General features: G+C 60.4%; 2 protein-coding genes across 6 annotated transcripts; one reads left to right on the top strand and one right to left on the bottom strand.

The window, feature by feature from the left end:
• The first annotated feature begins 515 nt into the window (after window positions 1-515).
• Window positions 516-2105, top strand: Trappc5 (trafficking protein particle complex subunit 5). 2 transcript variants are annotated; one of them, XM_046443679.1, is made up of 2 exons: window positions 516-581; window positions 1494-2105. In XM_046443679.1, exon 2 carries the CDS (start codon window positions 1506-1508, stop codon window positions 2070-2072), a length of 567 nt encoding a protein of 188 aa, XP_046299635.1. In that variant the 5' UTR covers window positions 516-581; window positions 1494-1505; the 3' UTR covers window positions 2073-2105. The 2 variants fall into 2 exon arrangements, with proteins under 2 accessions (XP_046299635.1, XP_046299636.1); XM_046443680.1 differs by having other exon boundaries at window positions 545-654.
• Window positions 2106-4186: 2081 nt separating this feature from the next.
• On the bottom strand, window positions 4187-14641 carry Fcer2 (Fc epsilon receptor II). 4 transcript variants are annotated; one of them, XM_046443859.2, is made up of 11 exons: window positions 12659-14641; window positions 11234-11400; window positions 10306-10419; window positions 9990-10043; window positions 9495-9557; window positions 9231-9293; window positions 9042-9104; window positions 8861-8950; window positions 6603-6754; window positions 6379-6485; window positions 4187-6119 (listed from the first exon to the last, which is right to left on the bottom strand). In XM_046443859.2, exons 2-11 carry the CDS (start codon window positions 11253-11255, stop codon window positions 5921-5923), a joined length of 927 nt encoding a protein of 308 aa, XP_046299815.1. In that variant the 5' UTR covers window positions 11256-11400; window positions 12659-14641; the 3' UTR covers window positions 4187-5920. The 4 variants fall into 4 exon arrangements, with proteins under 4 accessions (XP_046299815.1, XP_046299816.1, XP_046299814.1 ...); XM_046443860.2 differs by having other exon boundaries at window positions 11234-11344; XM_046443858.2 differs by lacking the exons at window positions 11234-11400; window positions 12659-14641 and adding an exon at window positions 10928-11181.
• Between the last annotated feature and the right edge of the window lie 1334 nt (window positions 14642-15975).

Below are 15975 nucleotides of genomic sequence, written 5' to 3'. Positions count from 1 at the left end.
GGGAACCAGGGCGGGGAGGAGTCAGCAAGAATATATACTTTGTGTAGGTCCCTGGGAGTTCCTGAATGTGTACTCAGGGTGTAACTGAGTCCCTATGCCCCAGAGTGTGTGCCCATAGGCACACATGTGCCCCTAAATGCATGCAGCCTGAGATATACAATATGTCCCTAAGACCCATGCGTGTAATTGAGCCCATAAAGTATTGGTGCCACTCAGCAGTACCTATGGGTATACCTATCCCTGATCGCTCTACCCCACCACTTATGCCTTTAATTGATATAAGAGAACATGTGCTCAAGGGCATGCATGTGCTCCAGAGGCAAGAGACGTGTGCTCATCGTGGTACCTGTGCTCCTGAGCAGGAGACCACACGTACTGCTGTCCTCCCGCTCATGGGCCAACCAAAGCCATGGCTGGATACTCAGCCGCTGGCCCGGTGGATACGCGCGCCCTCCAGCGGCCATTCTTGGGTAACGCCGCGAGCGCCCCGCCCACACGCCCGGCCCCCCGCGCGCCTGCGCACGCAGCGTCTTTTACGGCGTCGTAAAGAAGTGTGGCCGAACCGACGGCCTCAGTTCCCGGTGAGATTCCGCCCGCCTGCCCGCGACCCCTGCCCGGGCCAAGCCTCGACCGCTCCCCGACCCCTGCCCACGGGTCCGTGCGTCCAGTGCCGGCCGGGGTATCAGCGTCCGTGTTCCCGGGTTCGCCCGCTTTGGCCCACCCGGGGGGTCGCGCGCTGGGTGGGCCCTTCCCCTCCGCGCAGCGCTGCGCACCCCCCTCCGCAGCCTGGGCCGGGGCTCGACGCTCCCGCTGCCGCCTCGCGCGAGCTCGTAGGCGCCGTCTCGGCATCCCCGGACCCTCCAGCTTCTGGCCGGGGCTCTGCATGGTGGGGGCGGGATTCTCCGCTTCCCTTCTGAACCCCGGTGGCGGCACCCTCACCCCAGGATGGAGAGGGGGGAGGGGAGGGCTTCTCGGCGCCCCCTCGCCCCATTTCCCCCTTGCACCCCCGGCAGCTGTGGCTTAGTGCGCTGCGGCAGGAGGATGCCGGCGCCCTCTTCTGGCTGCCCCGAGCTCGGCTCTGACAGCACGCCCCTCCCTCTAGTGTCCCTCCACCCATGAGGGACCCCCCACCAGACTAAACCACCCAGGCCCACCCAGGTCACCGTGCAGCCAGGCTTCCCAAGCGACAGTCGGAGCTGCCGAAGGGTGTGGGACTAGAATGGGGCTTTCCTTCATCCTCCTGGCTGGACCCAGGGATCTCACCTGCCCCCGTCCCTCTAGGCCTTTGGGCTGGATACAGCCCTTTCCTCCCTCCCCATGTATTTTGTCTTGCCTAGGGGTTAGGCAGGAAAGTTCCTGAAGGTGGTCAGTGTTGCAGCGTGCAACTCCGATGCGGACAGGTGGGGTGGGTGGTCCCCAGGTTTCCCCTGGCCCTCCCCGCCAGGCCCCCCTTCCCATCGTCCCTGACACGGTGTTCCGTGGTCTCCCTACAGGGCCGCAGCGGCATGGAGGCGCGCTTCACGCGCGGGAAGTCTGCGTTGCTGGAGCGCGCACTGGCGCGGCCGCGCACTGAAGTGAGCCTGAGCGCCTTCGCGCTGCTCTTCTCCGAACTGGTGCAGCACTGCCAGAGCCGCGTCTTCTCGGTGGCTGAGCTGCAGGCGCGCCTGGCCGCGTTGGGCCGCCAGGTGGGCGCGCGCGTCCTTGACGCACTGGTGGCTCGGGAAAAGGGGTCCCGGCGGGAGACCAAGGTGCTGGGTGCGCTGCTCTTCGTCAAGGGGGCCGTGTGGAAGGCGCTCTTTGGCAAGGAGGCTGACAAGCTGGAGCAGGCCAATGACGACGCGCGCACCTTCTACATCATCGAGCGGGAGCCGCTCATCAACACCTACATCTCGGTGCCCAAGGAGAACAGCACCCTCAACTGTGCCAGCTTCACGGCCGGCATCGTGGAGGCCGTACTCACACACAGCGGCTTCCCTGCCAAGGTCACGGCGCACTGGCACAAGGGCACCACGCTCATGATCAAGTTTGAAGAGGCCGTCATTGCCCGAGACCGGGCCCTGGAGGGCCGCTGAGCCCGGGAGATAAAGGATGCAGAAAGCCCCTTTCCCAGTTGTGTCTTGTGTCTTGTGTGGGGGCTTCAGAGATGCACTCAACGCTGTGACCCAGGGCCTTTCCCGCGGCTGTGGAGCTTGTTTATAATAGGTGGGAAGGTGGAGGGTTTGACTTAGGTTGGGCTTTCAGATAAGGTTGGGATTTGGGTGAGGGGATTGGGAGGTCCCAAAGATAGGCCAGGCAGCGGGAGATGGTGGGAGTGCCAGCACTTCGTAGAATCACAGAGGCTGTCTCCAAGGTGGAGGGCTGGGGGATGGGGGTTGAGATCAGGCTAAGATGGAGCCCGGGATGGCCGACTTTGTGCCAGGGACCAGCGAGTAGATGCTTTATGCCCTGTGGTGTGGTCCCGTCACTCTGTTGACAGTCTGAAGGTTGCCTGAGAAGGTGCAAAGGAATGGGTGTGGCCGTGTGCCCTTAAAACAGGGTAAGAGTGCTTGTTCCCTCTACCCCTAGACCTTTGTTACTCAAATGTGGTCCAGGGACCTGCAGCACTAGTATCACCTGGGCTCTTGTCAGAGTGCAAAATCTCTTAATCAGAATCTAAACTGTTGCAGAATCTTCTGGGGACCCCTGTGTACCTTAGTTTCAGAAGCAGTGCTTTAGGACATCAGAATTACCTGGAGAGTTTCTTAAAACAACTGGCTGGGGCCTACCCCCAGAGTCTCAGATCCTGCAGGTTTGTGGTGTGCTCAAGAATTTGCATTCCTTGAGCTCCCGGAACAGCACTTTCGAGATCCATGGCTATCGGGACCTGTCTCTCAAAAGGGGGGTGGGAGTCTAAAGTCATCTTTACACTTAAAATGTCTTAATTTTAAATACATTTGATATACCAATATTTTTCTTGCTGAAAATTAAAAGATCACACAAGTAGCCTTCCTTTCCCTTCTGCCTACCAGCTGATCCCTCTTTCTCACCAGGAAGCATCCTCCTAATTTTTGGCCAAATCTCCACTTCCTTTTGCCCCCACTGCCAGGACCCATACAAGTGACTTCTGAACGGTTGCTATTTAGATGCTACACCTAGCTGTCCCATGACTGAGGGACACTGGTCTTGTCGGAGAACAGTTCCAGCATCCCAGCAAGAGGCGGCAGACCAGGGTGGCCTCCAGCATGTTAGCAAGAGAGTGGTGTCAAGAGGATGAATAAAACTAGTAAGTCGGGTGCGGTAGAATGCACCTGTAATTCCAGCAACTCAGGAGGCTGAGGCAGGAGTATTTCAAGTGTCAGGCCAGCCTCAGCAACTTAGGAAGACCTTTTCTCAAAATGAAAATAAAAGAGCTGGGGTTGTAGTTCGGTGGTAAAGCATCCCTGGGTTCATTCCTTAGCACTGGAAAAACAAAAATGTTGATTACCTGCGTCTTGAAGCACAGGTGGTCACAGAATAGTTGTCTGGGACAGGGGTGACTCTGGGAGAGGGCTTGGGTGGGGTCAATCTAAGAGGCCAACTGGTGTACCTGTCTGGGAGTTGGGATCCCTGATTTCAGGAGAGGGGTCTGGGGCTGGAGAGAGGAAGCCTCTGCAGAGAGGAAGCCAGAGGCCTGGAGGAAGGATGAGGGGCTGGAGTCTTGGTAAACAGAAGGAGATGGGTATGTATGGAGGGAGATGCAGGCATTTTTGAGCTTAGCATCCTCAGTCACATCCTGGGGACCCTGGTGAGAGTGGCTTCCAGGGCCTGCTGGAGAGGAGGTGATCAGATTGCAGGAGCAAGAGGCAGGAGGGGAAGTGGAGCAGCCAAGTCTACCCAGAGGCAGTGAGGATGCCAGAGAGAAATAGGGAAGACGGGAGAGCTGGTCAACTGGGAATGGAGGGTCCAGGGTCTGCCTGCTCCTGCTGAAGAGGAGTGTGGACAAGTTGTGGGATGCAGAGCTGGTCCCTGTTCAGGACGAGAGTAGAAGGGGAGGCAGCTTGTGATCACTACAGCTCTGACTTAGGATGCTTTGGGCTGCAAGTAAACTCCTTGGAGCCCCCAGACTGGTGGGTAGGGGAAGGAGGATGAGCCAAGCACCAGTCGGTGGTGAGCCACGCAAGACACATCACCATTTCATGGGCTACAAAGCAGAGTCCACGAGAGGTCATTTGTCCATGGTCATGCATATTTATTAGACAAATATTTATTGGCCATCTATTATAAGCCAGACACAGGAGACAAGGCTTAGAAGGAAATGAAGGTATCTGCCCTTCTGAAGCTCACATTCTAATTGAGAGTGGGAGAAACATCAGGGTGCAATTTTATTTATTTATTATTTATTTATTTTGCAGTGCTGAGGACGAGCCCAGGGCTTTGCACATGTAAGGTGCGTCTACCACCGAGCTGCACTCCCATTCTGGGGTTGTGATTTTAAATTGGGTGGGTGGGGAAGTTGGGACAAACCCCACTGAGAGCAAAAACTTGGAGGGAGGATTGAGCAGGAGGAACTCATGCAAAGTCCCTGAGGTGGGCGAGCACACATATCCAGGGAATAGCGGGGAGGCAGGTGGGGGGGAGCATGAGGGCTTCTGCCATCATACAGGGAACCTAAAGGACTTTGTTTTTTCCTCTGAGCTGTCAGGAAACTTATGGAAGGTTTGGGGACAGTGAAGAGGGAGACTGGAGCAGGGTGTGGTGTCGTGTGCCTGTAGTTTCAGCTGCTCGGGTGGCTGAGGCAGGAGGATTACTTGAACCCAGGAGTTTGGGGCTAGCCTCGGCCACACAGACCCCGTCTCAAAAAGAGCAGGGAAGACTTGGAGCTGGAACAGACCATGTGGGGGGTGAGGTGGAGCAGGACCAAGGCAGCGGCAGGGTGAGAAGGAAGCGGGTTCTGAACGAGGCATTTCCTGCAGACGCGGAGGGGTCTCCAGGGAAAAAGCCGAGGCCAAGGGGACCCCAGCCTTGGCCTGACCTGGGATCCTGACCTGCTTCCTCCCTCTGTCCCTGGCACTGGCTGACCCTTGTCAGTCTGGGTCCACCTTCTGCTGCCTCAGCCTCCCGGGCCCTTCCAGACCTGAACTGGCCTGAGTCACCAGGTCCCCCCCCTGTCCCCTATCCAGAGAGCACTTTGTGAGCGCTTTCCTGTGAGCGCCTTCTCTGCACCAGCCGTGTTTGGACACTGCCCCTGCCTCAATTGTGCCCTCCCTCTGGGGCCCTGGGGTGGGGGGATTGGCTGGGGGTCCACTGCCTTGACCTACAAATTTCCAGGGTCCGTTGCACCCCGCAGTCTTCATCTCCAGGCCTCACCTAGCGCCCATTTCTTGTGGTGAAGGGAGAGAGAGTTGGCAGGGAGGCCCGAACTGCGCCTCAGCTGGGTGGCCTGGGGCACCAGCTCCAGCCTGTCCCGAGGCAGGGACAAGAGCAGGGGCCACCGAGGCAGGCCGGGCAGCAGGCCTGGCTGCCTGAGCTGGGGGTCTCTGTCCTAAGGTGCTGAAGACGGGGAGGGGACAGGGCACTCCTGATGGGGTGGGAGTCACAGACGAAGCACAGGGTGGTCTGAGGCGAGAGACCCTGTGTCCCCCGCAGCGCCCGGGGTGGCAGGGCTGCCAGTCTGTACCAGCGCCGCGAGGGTCTTCCATCCTGCCAACGGCCGGCACAGGCTCTGGGGGCACCGGGCCTTTGAAGGCGGGAAGTGGTGATGACCAGTTTAGCTGAAAAGCAAGGGAAAGGCCCTCTGGGGCGCTGACGGGAGCAGGGATGGGCCAGTTTGGGGAGGGATGTCACAGGGAACTTTTAGCTACAAAGTGGCACCCAGGCCTTGCTGGGGGTCCTTAGGGTCCCACTCTGGGCTCAGCTGTTCCTGTGATCGAGGTGCGGGTGGGGGGAGGTGGGCAGGGGTCTGTCAGTGCCCTTCTGTGGGTACAGGTTCCAGCACATCCCCGGAGGCTGAGGGGGCGGGTGGCCCGCAGGTGGCCAGCTGCTCGCACACCCAGGCGTCCAGCTCGCTGCGGCAGGAGGCGTCGTTCCACTTGCCCGAGCCCAGCATCATCACGCAGTCCTCGCCCTGGTCCCCGTTGTTGGGCTCCCCCAGATTCCAGTTGCTGGGGGGAGAGGCTTGGGTCAGAGGATGGCAGCCCCTCCCGGCCCCTGGCAGGTCCCCCTGAGTCTGGGCCCGCCCCCGTCGTCCTCCCTTCTTGTCCCGGGTTCCCCTTTCTGGGTCTGTGACTGTCTCCTTCCCCTGTCCCCGCTCAGCCTTGCCCTGAGCCTAGGCTTGCCTTCCACTCTGGGCTTGGGCGTCCTCCTTGAGGCCCTGCCGGGGCGCCCCCACCTCCGCACCTGTCCCCCAAGGCCCCCTCTCACCTGTAGTCCAGGGGGCTCCCGTCCATCCAGATAAACTCCCCCTCCAAGTCCAGGTCCCGGAGGCCAATCCAGGAGCCCTTCTTGTTGGCACGCTTGGTCAGGAAGTCCTGGGAGGCAGGACCAGGCTGGAGATGGGCCCGGTCCCTCCCGCTCACTCCAGGAGGCTGGGGTGGGACGCCCGCCCCCCACCCTGCTGCCCGCAGCCTCAGCGGAGCCCAGGCCACCTGCTCCTCCTGGCTGTGGATGCTGACCAGACGCCCTTCCAGGTCGTCGCAGGTGAACCGGGCCTGGACCCAGCGCTTGGCGCCCTGGCCAAAGTAGTAGCACTTCTGTCGGAAATGGAGCCACCCCTCGGGGCACGTGTTGCACGTGGAGCCTGGGATGGCACACGGAGGAGAGGCTCAGGGTGGCAGGGCGGTGGGCACCATGATGGGCACTGTGGGCATGGTGGGCAGGGTGGATGTCCCCTGAAGCCACTTGTGGGTCCTCCCCAGAGCCTGACAGTCTCGCAGGCTGACTTCTTCACTGGGCTCTGACAAGGCCACGCAGGACCAGCTCCAGGGCATACAGGGCACACCAGCCCACACACCACCTCACAGCCAGAGGCACCTTGGTCCATGGCCAGAAACCCCTCAACTGCTGGCATCGTCACTATACGTGAACCCGTGGTCACCAACACCATGGACATAACACAAGCCCAACCATCACCACCACAAACCCCTCCACGGGCACATTAATCACCACCGCCTTCGTCACAGAGACGCCACTGCCGCATCACCTCATCACCAGCATCACCACGGACACCTCCAAGGTCAGCAGCCCCTTCATCACCAATGTCATTGCCACAGGCACCAGCTGCCACAGCAACTGTCTCCATGGCCCACACCAGAGCAGACGCCACCTTTACCAACCTTGCCAGCCACATCTTTGTCACCAGCACGCTGCCCTGGGCTCTATCACCACCAACAGCTCCAGTGACAGTGGTGGCCACCATCACTGGCAGCACCCCCAGACCAGATCTCCTGGCTCCTTTCTGGGGAGCCAAGATGGCTGGCTTCCCTCTGCTTAGAGGTACATGGACGGAGAAGGGACCTCAGGGCCAGTCCCCAAGCGCCTGTGTGAGGCCAGCTTGGTCTCTTTCTCCCCTTTCCCCATCCCGGGGAAGCCCTCAGAAACAGTCATGGTCCCCAGGACTCCAAGGTGGGAGCTTAAACCTACCGTTACTGGCTGGTTCTCTCTTGCTTTAAAGTAGACCCCCCCCCCTTTTCTTTCTTCTTTTGGTGCTTGGGATCAAACCCGGGGTCCCATGCATGTTAAGCACACGCTGCACCAGGGAGCTCCTCTCTAGCCCTGAACTAGACCTTTTTATAGTGTTGTGTAGGGAAGGCTCTGGAGATGGGGAGGGGGCTTGGGCTGGAAATGGCAACCAGTCCCCAGCCCTCTGTGGGCACAGCATTGAATGGAAAGAGAACAACTCTAGGCCCAGAGAGAAGGCCTTAGGGCTGGACATAGTGATGTGGGCTTGTGGCCCCAGCAACTTGGGAGGCTGAGGCAGGAGGATCGCTTGACCTGGGAGCTCGAGGTTGGCCTGGGCAGCAGTAGCAAGACCCCATGTCAATTTAAAAACTAATCATAAAAAGAAAAGTTCAGGAAAGGTGTCTTGGCTGTCACCACAAGGTCACCCAGAGGCAGTGCCAGAGCTGGGCTCAGATCCCAGGCGGGGGGGGAGTAGACCTCAAGGAGAGGTGGAAGTGGGGAGGTGGGTCAGGGGTAGCACCACCTGGAGCCCCACATCCACCACCCTCCCCAGGGGACCACAGGGGGGTTTCTTGCTGGGATTCCCAGAGCCACGCCACACCCTGGGGCCTGGGACTTCTTCTGAAGCAGGGTCCTTCCTCCTCTTTACCGGGTGGGTGGGGGGGGACAGTGGGGCCTCCCCGGAGGTGGAAAAGGGAAGATGGAGGGCAGGGGTGTAGGTGGGGGGCTGACAGCAGTCCAGGCACCATTTCCTGGGCTCTCTGCAGCCTGCTGGCCTCCTGGTCAAGACCCCTCCCTCTCCCCGGACAGGTCAGTCTACCAGGGGGCTGCGGTGGTGGGTGAGGAGTGAATCCTGCTGATGTCTGCCCCCACCCCACCCCGCTGAGCCCCCTGGGTGGGCAGGACAGCAGAAAAGGGAACCCAGTAGGGGTCAATCCTGGACTGATTTGACCCAGAGCCGGCTAAAGGCTTGGGAGCCCTGGAATCAGCGAGGGAGGCAGTTGAATCCCGAGGGCATCTCTGTCCTTCAGCTGCCCCCCTCCTCCACAAGCCTGGACCCATCGACATCCCCAGGCAAACCCTGCCTCACACACCCCCTGTGTCCCCAAGAGACACTGCTGCACAGACACACAGACACCCCACATGCACACGCACACCAGCCGTCATGTGTGTCTCCAGCACACCACAGTGACCGTGCCCCCACGGGCCCCAGACCCACACTCACCCTTGGACACCAGTATCTCCATCCACAGCTTGGCCACCTCTTCCTGGAGCTTTTGCAACGAGTCGGAGGCGGCACGCCTCTCATTCAAGCCTTGGGGGACAGGAAGGGGGCGGTGCTCAGGGACAAGCGGCAGCCCCCCCCCCCCCCCCCCCCCCCCCCCCCCGGCCTTCCCAAGCCTCACTCTGGGACTTGCTGTCGCTCAGGTCTGCTCGGAGTCTGTCCAGGTTCCAGGAGAGCTCAGAGTCTGGCAGATGTAAGAGGGCAGGGCTGGGGACAATGCGTAGGGGCCAGAGGGTCCCCGGGCCTGCTCCCCCGTGGCTCTGGGGCTGTCCCTCCCACAGTCTGCCCCGGGCCCCTGCCCGTCTCTCACCCTGAGATTCCAGTTGCATCTGCTGGGCCTGGAGTCTCTTCACGTTCTGCGACAGCTGAGCAGCTGGTTCAGAGAAGTGGCCCCTGAGTCCCCAAGCCTCCCACATCCCCACCCGGCTCCCAGCCTCTTTCTCTGGGTTCTCAGGGCTGCCTGCTCAGTCCCCAGGTGTGGCAGGTGTCACACTGGGCCCTGCCATGGTGTGTGCAGTGGCCACCCAAGCCCCCATCCTCCCCCATTCCGAGTCCCCATCCAGAAGAGGCTCACCCTGGGACTTCTGGGCCATTTGGTCACTCTGGTATCTGTGCAGGTCCTTGGAAACTTGAGAGACTGGGGCGTGGGACAGAAGAAGTGTCCTCAGGAACTACCAAGACGGGGCCTTGAACCCCTCCTGCCCCCGAAGCGAGGGGGCCTCCTTCGCATCGTCACCAACGGTGGCTTTTCGTTTCTCGAGGGTTTTAGGGGGGAGGCGGGCATATACTCAGGGAGATGCAGCAGGAAGAGAAGGGACCTGTGGACCCTCCCCTCACCAGGGTGAAATGCAGAAGTCCCCGAGGGCTTTGTGCGTCTGCCCAGGCGCAGCCCACGGCTGACAGGGACCCACTGCAGAGGAGTGGACGAGGCCGGCAGGGCAGCCTCCAAGCCCGCGGGGAGGGGGCGTCACGGGGGCACACTGAGGCCCAGGGAGGGGCCGTCCCCAGTGTCAGTGGTAGAAGGGGGACAAGAGCAGGGTGTCCCAGCCTCCACCTCGGCCTCCCCTACCGTTCCGGGCAGCAGAGTCTTCCAGCTGTCTCAGGTTCCGCTCAGTGTCCCAGTCTGGGGAGGGGAGAAGGTGAGGACCACCAGCTGCTTCCACGCACCCCTACCCCCTGCCAGCAGGGGTCGGAGGCTTGGGGTACAGCTTGAGGGAGTTGCTCAAAGGCTGGGGGACAGGGAAGTGTGTGTGGGGGGCTCCAAGGAGGGACTGGCAATTGGGGAAATTGGGCTCCAAAGGGGGTGGGGCTCTCCTGGTGCTAAGATGAGGTGCGGGGGGATAAAGGGCCCGGGGGGTGGGGCATGGGGCTGGGGGTGTCCTTACGCCACAGCAGAAGCAGGGTGAGCAGCCCAGCCCACAGCACTGCGGTCAGCATCCCCAACAGTACGAGCGGCAGCCTCGGCCTGCAGCATCGCCTCCTGGGGGGCTCCAAGAACCCTGCCCGGGGTGGGGGGTTTAGGGAGCAATGAGGGGCCCAGGAGGAGGCTGGGCCCAGCTCTGCTCATCTCCCCTTCACCCAGAGCCCCAATATTCTGGGAACATGTCCAGAAGCCACACTGCAGCAGAGGGTCTCAGTGGACCCCCAGCTTCTCCTGCCCACTGTCTCCACATGCTGCTCTTGACCAGTGCCCCCGTCCACACTGTCCAGGGTGTTTGTCAGCCCTCCTGAGCTCTGTCTGTCCGTCTCTGCCTCTCTGAGTCTGTCCCTTCGGCTCTGCCTGTCCAGCTTGGTGCCTGCTCACACTCCAGCAGGCGGTGAGTCTGATGTGGGTCCAGGTCCTTTCCAGAGGCTGCTCCCCCATCCCTACACTTGGCCCCTCAAGATGTATCCAGAAGCCTGTCACCAGCCCTGACCCCCTTCCCCGGGTCTCAGTCCTCCCCTGCATCTAGGTCCCCCAGGCTCACCCCAGCACCTGGCTCCCCAAGGCTCTCCCTGATCACCCACTTTGGCCCCGCCCCTCTTCACTCTGGCTTTGAGGGCTCGTCATGCCAGATTCCACTTGACCCCGTCCCTGTCCTGCTCCACTCGGCCTCCGCTCCCCGGGCACCAGCTCTGGTTGAGCGGGGTTTTGTGGAGAGGCGTTGAGTCAGCGCAGGGAGGGGCCTGGCTTCCTCCTCCCGCCTGGCTCACCTCCCACTCACTGGGGCCTTTCTTAGAAATGTGCCCTGCGGCTGGGGGGATCCCCCTCCTCCCCTGGCGGATGTAGGACAGGGACCTGCTCTTGCCAGGTGACCCCGGGAGTCCTCCCACCTGCGTATTCGTGTCCCGCCATGGCAGTCCTGCTGGGATCTTCCTGGTGACGGGACGCTCACTGCCCGCCAAGGTAGTCCCTCCACGGCCCGTCACAGCTCCGCCTGGGACCTGGGTTTTAATGCAGCATGGAGCTCTGGCCATCGGCACGGGACAGAATCTGGGACCTGGGGGGACCCAGTGTCCATTTGCTGATTGTTTTGATCATGAGCCTCGGGGTCAACTGGGAGATAAGCTGGTGTGTCCTCAGCCACCTGAGGCCACGCTACCCTCGCCCATCACACGTGAGACTCTGTAAACGTGTGCCAGCGAGGTCTTGGCACACGACTGGACTTCAACGTTTCTTCTCTTGTCCGTAAAATGGAGATATGAGAATGTGTGGGATTCTCTGACCCAGGCCAGCCCAACAGAAGCACCCAAATACCACCAGCTCTGACTGGGATACTGTGCAGCCTCAACGGAGGGGTCAACCTCTCTGAGCCTCAGTTTTGTCCTTTGTAAAATGGGGATGACAAAGCACCCAACTCATCAAGGGGATAGTGCCCGGGAGGGTGTCAGTGTGGTGCTGCCTGCAGGGGGTCTTCAGAGCCTAAATGTTTATCAAGCTGCTGAGAAGTGCCGGCACTCTGTCCCCCAATGGCTCCTGGTCCTCTGACTCTAAGGCTCCACATGTGGGAGAGTGAGCCTGGGTCACAGCTGTCCCCCTCCTGGTGCCAAGTTGCCTGCCCTCTCTGAGTCTTAGGCAGGTGGCGACGAGGGCTGGCCAGGCTCTGATTAGCTGCAGGTCAAGCCAGCTCCTCACCGTCACGGGAGGAGGCCAAGTGTCCCCGTCCTGGGGTAGCGGGACGCGCCTGACCAGAGCTCTGGCTTCTCCCTGGACGGGTGACTCAGTTTACCTATTTGTGCACTGGGAAGAGCCACAGAGCTGCCTCGTAATCCGTGGGCACCTCCTCACTCCACATGGCCTCTCACGGGCCCTCAGAGACACCAAGAGGGGTCTGCCTCACATAGTGACAGGACTGGGACTGAAACCCTGGACATTTGATCAACTATCTGGAAACACAGGCTTCATGGAAGGGTGTCTGCTGGCAAGTGGCAGGATCCTGACACCTGGCCATATTTTTAATCTGAGAGGTCTCGTCCCTGCCTACAGCCTTCCGTGGCTCCCCAGCACCTCCCCGATCAGTCCCAGGGCACCCCCCAAGCTCTCCTCTGCTCGGTCCAGCCTGCTGGCTGGATTTCACTTGCCCAAACCTGGTGGCCCAGGCCTCCTGTTCTGTCCACACGGTTGCCCCCTTGCCCACCACCCACCTCTCTTCCCAGGCTACAACCTCCTCCTGTCACCCCCGGAGGCTCAGCTCGAGGTGTGTCTTCCAAGAGCCTGTGAAGCCCCTGACACGCGCACGTGCACACACGATCACATACCTGTCTGTGTTCAACCTCCTCACAGCCACAGCCTCACTCAGGCCTGTAGCGCGTCCCTGTCCCCTTGGTGCGCGGGTGCCAATCCGTGAAGTCAGCGTGGCCCAGAGCGGTGGAGAGAGGCTGGAGCTGCCGGAGACAGCTAGACCCACTGGTGGCTTCTATTGTCACAGACCTTGTGGGCTCACCACCTGGATAACCGCAGTGCACACATGGTCTTTTCTGGGGCTCCCCGCAACCGGGGGAAGTCCGGGCTATTATTATCTTCATTTCTTAGGTAAGAGAACTGAGTGAAAGCCATGCCAGCCTTCGCCCTCCAACTCTGGGGGAGGAAGTGGTAGAGTCAAGATCAGAACCACAGGCCTGGCACCTTGGTGCCTTACACATTTGGTTTTCACAACCACCTGGGAAGTTGATACTTTGGTTATCCATGCTGCCTATGGTTAAAAGATGTAGAGCACAGAGAGGTTAAGTAACGTGCCCAGGGTCACACAGTTCATAAATGACAGAGCTGGGATTTGAACTCAGGCAGTGTGGGCAGCCCTAACCATTATACCACCCAACCTCCTATTGACACGGACCCCTTGGCCCTTCATCTCACGTGCTCTTCATTTGTAAAACGTCCTCTGATCCTTGATGGAGGAATGGCCTTTTCCCTCAACCCACCTCCATGTCTCTTGGATGGGAAGATGCCCACCTCCCCACCCCCCACCAGGCCTGACCAGGCTGGGCTGTCCACTGGAGCTGGACATCAGCCTCCCCACTGGCAGAGAGGCACCTGGCTGAACTGTCCTCTGGATGGTGCTCTTCAGGACAGCAGGGACCCTGCGCTTGACAGGGGCTGGGGGCTGGGTGGCCAGGGAGGAGCAGGCGGGAGGACCTTGGAGGGGCAGCCTGGGCAGCGGCTGTTGGGGGGTGGCCACAGGCCAGTTTGAGGTGTGGGTGGAGGGTTGGGAGGTGCTGTGGACAGCGCCTGGGCTCCTCTGGGGTGTCCGAGAAGACAGCCTGCGGTCCACTGAGGGCCACTCAGGACAGGGGAGAATCTTGGGAACGAGTCCTGTCAGGGCAGGGGGAGGGACGGGATGTGGTGTCCCCGCTCCTGTCCACGGGAGCCCACTCTCCCACCGGCGCCTCCCAGGCTCCATGCTGGGTCCTCGTCCAGACTCCACTCAGGCAAGAGGATGCTTGGGGCCCAGGGGACCGGGCACGCGACGGTCCTGCCCCTTCCTCTCGGGGGTATCGACCCACATCTCCCGCACACTTCGGGGGAAAACAGGAAACGGGGCGGATGTGGGCCCCGGGTCTGAGGGTGTAGCTTCTCCTTTCAGGGTGGCGATCACTGAGCCTGGGGTGGGGCCTTGCTCGCCCTGCGTCCAGGCTCTGGCCTCAGCAGGAGCCAGCCTGGGGTCCAGCTGGGATCCAGCCAGGCCCAGCCCTGCCCAGAACCTCGACTCCTGCTTGACCCCAGCGGGTTCCCTTTCCCAACCCTCCTCGGGGCTCTGGGTGGGGCCCAGTGTCCACGTCTGCCACGCAGAGGTCCCGTCTGGACTGTGCACCTGGGTGGGCGGAGCCTACAGCCCTGACCCAGCCCTGTCCCAAGACAGCCCCAGGCTCCCGGAACTGTTGGGCCACTCCTGGGGTTTCCAAGTGCAGGGGAGCGGGAGACCTGGGGACAGGGGAGGGCAGTGGGCATGCCAAATCCAGGGGGGCTCCCTGGAGGAGGTCCTTCCAGCCGCGCTGCTCATTTTCCACACTTTTGATCTTGGGGCAGAGACTCCTTGCTGGGGACCATCCTGGCCCCTGCCTGCTCTGTGCCACCACTGATCACCACCGTTTAGAAACGCGATTCCTAGACGCAGAGAAAGCAGTGTCACATTGTTCTGGTTTTGCTTTAACTGAGGTCAAATACGCACAACACCCTGTCTGAGCGCAGAGTCCAGGGCGTTAAGCACAGTCACACTGTGCGGCTGTCCCCAGAGCTCTCACCCTCCAAGCTGAAGCTTCCAGCCCGCCCAGCCCCTGCCACCCACCCTCCTACTCCCTCTCTGTGGCTCCTAGGGCCTCCTAGGACCTCCTGGGAGTGGATCTTGTGGTGTCGGTGGGAGGCCGACTCATCCCAGTGGGCATCACGTCCCAGGCCCATGGTTGCATGAAGAAGAAGTTTGACACCACACACGTGCGGGCCACTTTCAGGTGGTGGAGGCGGGTGGGCCTGGTGGCAGCTGGCTCCGACCCTCGCTGCTGGAGCCTGGCTTAGGTGGTGGCTTGAGTGGACGGTTCAGGGAGGAGCAGAGCTTCTGTGCCTTTAGTTTCAAATGCTTCATGCCACTGTGGGTCCCCCTAGGGAGCCCCAGCCTTCATGCCTCCCCTGGGGAGGTCCATGCAAAGCCTGAGGCCCACGGCCTCCCCACCCCTGGATGCCTGGCTCAGCAGCCTCTGCACCCCGCCCCACAGGCTGTTCTCCAGGGGAGGGCACCAACACCCGAGTGCTGGTCAGCTACCCTGTGGGCCAGGGACTTAGCCTCTTGAGGGACACAGGGGGAAATTGGGAATTCTGAAGTAGGGTGAGCCCAGTGAGGTCTCCCAGGATTTGTCAGTGCAAGGAATGCGGGGTGTGGGCCCCCCAACACACAGGCACACACGAACAAGTCACAGACACCCAGCACACAGGCACCACACAATAAAAGCACAACACACTTGTACACAAGATACAGACACACAAACACAACACAATCCAACGGAACACAATAAGACCACACACACAGATATAACCCACAGACATCTACACAACACACACAAAGAGACCACACAGCACAAACACAGATACAGTAGGCATACACAGTGTGTGCACAGACACACAGAAACACAGACACAACACAGCCAAACCACACACACATCACAAAAAACACACGGAAGCCACCCATGGACACATGCGACATATATGCAAGATACAGCTAAACTACTGACACACAAACCACATGAGATACAACACAGTACAACCACTGACACACAGGCACACACACAACACACAGCACGAGCCCAGAGATGTAGACCCACACAATCAAACTATAGGTAGCACACCGAGCGGGATACAGACACACAACAGGACCACGCACATAAACACACACACACATATATTTGCACAGAAACACATAAACGAAAAGTAGGGACATACGGAGACACAACCCAGATGTGCAACACACACCCCCACACACACCCGCACGGCAGGACGTGGTGGAGACAGACGCAGGCGAGCGCCCTCTGCTGGTCTTCTGAGCTGCTCGTGACGGAAGCCACGCCCCCTCCCCTTGCTCTCCTCC

The sequence above is a fragment of the Marmota monax genome, unplaced genomic scaffold (assembly GCF_021218885.2).
Source record: "Marmota monax isolate L192 unplaced genomic scaffold, Marmota_monax_Labrador192_F-V1.1 WCK01_AAM20220418_F8-fsc00102, whole genome shotgun sequence".
NCBI lineage: Eukaryota > Metazoa > Chordata > Mammalia > Rodentia > Sciuridae > Marmota > Marmota monax.
Note: the sequence above shows the minus strand (reverse complement) of the source record. Positions and strands in the feature narration are given on the sequence as shown.